General features: G+C 65.7%; 1 protein-coding gene across 1 annotated transcript; it reads left to right on the top strand.

Moving 5' to 3' along the window:
• The first annotated feature begins 267 nt into the window (after positions 1-267).
• On the top strand, positions 268-5,035 carry BTBD17 (BTB domain containing 17). The gene is made up of 3 exons (XM_065415667.1): positions 268-361; positions 2,407-2,683; positions 3,955-5,035. Exons 1-3 carry the CDS (start codon positions 268-270, stop codon positions 5,033-5,035), a joined length of 1,452 nt encoding a protein of 483 aa, XP_065271739.1.

Here is a 5,035-nt window from a genome sequence, read left to right as displayed (position 1 = left end):
TGCTGGCGGGGAGGGGGGGGGGCGCCCAGGGCGGCCCAGCCACCCCGGGGACAAGCTGCCAGCGGGTGGGCGGGCGGGCGGGCACGCCACCGTGCTGAAAAGGAATCAATTCACTATCTGAAGGGGTTTCCTTGGTAACAGCTGTTGTCCGTTTCCACCAATCAATGGCGCGGGGCTGGGAGGGTCAGTGTCCTACATAAAGAGTCAGGGCGGCACATCACCCGCTCAGTGCCGGGCTGATTCCCTTTGCCGGGCGCTGGCAGAGCCATGGCTGGGCTGCTGGGGGCCAGGCCGGCCGTGCCCCGGCGAGGGGGCTGCAGCTGGGCCACCTTCCTGCTGCTTCTACTCCCCGTCCAAGCAGGTAAGGGAGGGCGCCTGGCTGCTGCGCTGTGGGGGCAGCGCCATGGAGTGATGGGGGGTGGGGGGCTGGGGTGGGGCAAAGCAGATGGCTCTGGGGAAGGGGCCCGGCGAGCCAGACAGCGTTCCTGGCACTGCTGGGAAAGGGGCTGCACTGGCAGCCAACTGGGGCCACAGAACAGCCAGAGCCAGGGGCATCCACCTTGACCTTGACCTTGCAACTTGGGCCATTCAGCTCTCAGCCGAGACCGCGCCCCAGCCAGGCCTATGGGCGCGGCGAATCCGCGCCAGGCCGGAGCGGCCAGGCCCCGAGCTGCGGTGGGACGGGAACGGCCCCCCGCCCCTCCGGCCTGGCTTGCAACCAAGTTGCTAATCCCCGCTCAGTTGGGCTTAGTGGGGAGCTCGTCTGTGCGGGGAAGGGTAATCCGCAGGAGAACCGCCGACAGCGTGGATTTAAGAGCTATAATAGCGGGCCAAATTCACTGCGGGTGCAAGCGGCTCCGGCTCCAGGGAAGTCAAGGCAATCGGGCCTGCCACGTAGGCCATGCCACGGGGTGGGGTGCCAGGCAGAGGGAGCGAATCCAAAAGAGCCGACAGGCCCTGCAGTTGGCGCTCAGAGGCCATGCCCAAGTTGGGGGCATTTCCTGCTCTCCGGATAACAGCCACAAACCCAGTCGCCGCTGGCTTTTCGGGACGGAGCCACAAACAGCGCGAGTTTGCCAGGAGTGGCAGCTCCGGGCGCTGTCCCTTGAAGGAGCGATTCCTCCCCCCGGCCCTGCATCTCCTCCTGTCCTGGCTGAGCAGCGGGAGCAGGAAGCTGCTGGAAAGCAGCGAAGTGAAACTTGGCTCGGCAGCTGGGTTTAATTCATCCCATTAGCCAAGTGGCAGCGTTTTCATTGAGTTAATGACGGGCTGTGAATCAGAGTCAGGGTGGCTGGGAGCCAGCGCCTTGGGCTTAGCCAATACTTGCTCTGGTAGCCAGGGCCTGGGGGACCTCCCCCACTAGCTGGGGGAGCGGGCTCCTGGGCTGCCCCTGGGACCCTGGGGGGCAGCAGAAGTGTGTGCCGTGCTCCCAGTCACTCCACGGGCTGGGCGGCCGGTGAGCCAGTGGCCAATGCAAGAGACTGGGCTCCTCTGGGAACAGGCCAGCTGCTTAAGCCGTTTCTTCTTGCAAGGGGGTTCCCCGTAGCTCAAGTGGGCTACCCAGGGGAAGGGCGCGGCACCGAAGCCCCAGAGTCGAGTAGCCTCTGGCTACCGGGTCTGGAATTGGAACCCGAGGCCAGCTGGCAATTTCCCAGCCCCTGCCAGTCCCGCATTGGCCTGAGCCAGCCCCGCGGGGGTTGGGAGCCGCGTGTCCCCGGCCCAGGGCTCGGATCGTGCCCTCCTGCGCACACGTTATGCTGATCTTCCAGGAGCTGTTCGGGAGCAGGGGGCCCTTCAGCCGTCCAGGGAGAACGGACTCGCAGCACGATGATAACGTCCCCGGGCGGGTTTCTCCTCCCACTGCCCCCCGAGAGACCCGATCCGCACCCGCATCAGGGCCTGTGATCAGAGCCAGCTGGGACCCAGGCCAAGCCCAGGAATGGAACGGGTCATGCTGGCTCGTTGTGGTTCCTCTCAGGGCACCGGGGGGCGCGGGCTGAGTCCTCCGGGGCCGGGGAATGGCTGGACGAACTCCTGGGTCGCTTCCAGCCCTGACTTGGGGGCGTTTGTATCTCATCCTAGAGGACTGCAGGGGGGCTGGGCCAGGCGGCCGTGAACCCTTCGCGAGCTGTGCAGAGGCGCTGTGGGTTACAGCATTTGTGTTGGGGCTTCCTGTGCCTGCCCATAGCCCCCCCATCACATCCCCCCTGTGCCCATCCTCCTCCCCCCGCCCTTCCTCTCCCAGCCCCCACCAGCCATCGCCCCCAGGTGCCACAGCACCCATCGTCAGGCCTGGCCTGGCACCCACTCTCCAAGACCACCCCCAGCCCCCTGCACATACCCTGCCCGCACAGCCCCTGGACCCGGGCTCCTGCCACAGCTCAGCGTGTCTGTCCCCCCGCACAGCCCAGAAAGCGGATCTCAGCGGCGAGGCCGCCGGGGCCACCATTAACCACTCGCTGGCGCTGATCCACCGGCTGCAGGAGCTGCTGCAGAACGGCAACGCCAGCGACACCACGCTGCGGGTGCGCACCGCCGGCTCTGACGAGGTCAAGGTCTTCCACACCCACCAGCTGCTCCTGGCCCTGCAGAGCGAAGCCTTCGAGAGCCTCCTGCACAACCAGACCGTGGTGACGCTGCACGAGCCGGCCGACAACGCCGCGCTCTTCGAGAAGTTCATCAGGTGTGTGTGTGTGTGTGTGGGGGGGGGCTCTGACTGCCCTGGGCAGGTTGGGGGGGAACCTCCTCACACAGGGGACCAGGCCACGGGCACCACTCCCCCGTCTGGAGAGAGGCTGGGCACAGGGAGAGCCGGACAGGCCTGATGCCAGCCACAAAATGAGCCAGGAAAATACTGGCAGAGGGGCTGAGAGAAGAAGGGAGGGAGGGTATCAGGGCTACAGGGAGCTGGGCTCAAACCCTCATAGGGGAGCTGTACAGAGATGTCCCAGCCTGCCCCAGACCACACCAACAGTTTAGTTTAGGGTGACCGGATGTCCTGATTTTATAGGGACAGTCCCGATATTTGGGGCTTTTCCTTATATAGGCACCTATTACCCCCCACCCACTGTCCCAATTTTTCACACTTGCTGTCTGGTCACCCTTGTTTAGTTAAAAGATTGGAGATTATGCCAAAGAGAGTCCTAAGGCTGGGATAGCAGGGGGCAGCGGGTCGGGAGTGAGGGGCACTGTCAGAGCTGGGGGAGGGGAGTCCAAGGCTGGGATAGCAGGCAACTGTGGGTCGGGAATGAGGGGCATTGGCTCAGCTTTGTGGGGTGCCTGGGGCTGGGATAGCAGGGGCTGTGGGTCAGGAGTGAGGGGCACTGGCAGAGCAGTGTGTGGGGGCAGCCCAGGGCTGGGCTAGCCGGGGCTGTGGGTAGGGAGTGAGGGGCACCGGCAGAGCTGTGGGGAGGGGGGAGCCCGGGGCTGGGCTAGCAGGGGCTGTGGGTCGGGAGTGAGGGGCACCGGCAGAGCAGTGTGTGGGGGCAGCCCAGGGCTGGGATAGCAGGGGCTGTGGGTCAGGAGTGAGGGGAACCGGCAGAGCTGGGGGAGGGAAGCCCAGGGTTGGGATAGCAGGGGGTTGCGGGTCGGGATTGAGGGGCACGGGCAGAGCTGTGGGCGGGGGGAACCCAGGGCTGGGATAGCAGGGACTGTGGGTCAGGAGTGAGGGGCACCGGCAGAGCTGGGGGAGGGGAGCCCAGGGCTGGGCTACCAGGGGCTGTGGGTCAGGAGTGAGGGGCACCGGCAGAGCTGTGGGGAGGGGGGAGCCCGGGGCTGGGATAGCAGGGGCTGTGGGTCGGGAAGGAGGGGCACCGGCAGAGCTGTGGGGAGGGGGGAGCCCGAGGCTGGGATAGCAGGGGCTGTGGGCCAGAGTGAGGGGCCCCAGCAGAGCTGCCCTTCCCCGTGAGGTGTGAGGAGAGCTAATGCCGGGGATGTTGTGTCACTTGCGCCCAGGTATCTGTACTGTGGGGAGATCTCCATCTTGTTGCACCAGGCCATCCCTCTGCACCGGCTTGCTAGCAAATACCGCGTCTCCACGCTCCAGCGCGGGGTGGCTGAGTACATGAAGAGCCACCTGGCGAGCGAGTCCAGCCAGGGCCACGTGGTCGGCTGGTATCACTACGCGGTGAAGATCGGGGACGCGGGCTTGCAGGAGAGCTGCCTGCAGTTCCTGGCCTGGAACCTCTCGGCCGTCATGGGCGGCGCCGAGTGGGCCACGGTGAGCGCGGAGCTGCTGGCGCTGCTGCTGGAGCGCTCGGACCTGGTGCTGCAGAGCGAGCTGGAGCTGTACACCGCCGTCGAGGAGTGGGTGGGCCGCAAGCAGCCCGAAGCCCCCGTGGTGGTGAAGGTGCTGCGCTCCATCCGCTACGCCATGATCCCCCCCAGCCACCTGTTCCACCTGCAGAAGCAGTCGGCGGTGATGGTGCGGCACTACGGCGCCATCCAGGACCTGCTCTTCCAGGCCTTCCAGTTCCACTCCGCCTCCCCCATCCACTTTGCCAAGTACTTCGACGTCAACTGCAGCATGTTCGTGCCCCGCAACTACCTCTCCGGCTCCTGGGGCTCCCCGTGGGTCATCAACAACCCGGCCCGCGACGACCGCAGCACCAGCTTCCAAACCCAGCTGGGCCCCAGCAACCACGACGCCAGCAAGCGGGTGACTTGGAACGTCCTCTTCTCCCCGCGCTGGCTGCCTGTTAGCCTGCGCCCCGTCTACTCAGACTCTGTCTCCGGAGCCATCCAGTCCATCCGGATCGAGGACGGGCGGCCCCGGCTGGTGATCACCCCGGCGATGACCAGCTCCGACTTCGCGGGCGTCAGCTTCCAGAAGACCGTCCTGGTGGGGGTGCGGCAGCAGGGACGAATCTTCGTGAAACACGCCTACAGCTTCCACCAGAGCACGGACGAGCTGGCCGATTTCCTGGCGCACGCCGACCTGCAGAAGCGCACCTCCGAGTACCTGATCGACAACTCCCTGCACCTGCACCTGATTGTCAAGCCTGTCTACCACTCGCTGATCAAGGTCAGGAAGTAG

Source organism: Emys orbicularis, chromosome 13 (genome assembly GCF_028017835.1).
Source record: "Emys orbicularis isolate rEmyOrb1 chromosome 13, rEmyOrb1.hap1, whole genome shotgun sequence".
NCBI lineage: Eukaryota > Metazoa > Chordata > Testudines > Emydidae > Emys > Emys orbicularis.
The sequence above is the reverse complement of the archived record's forward strand: the minus strand, read 5'-3'. Positions and strand labels throughout refer to the sequence as shown.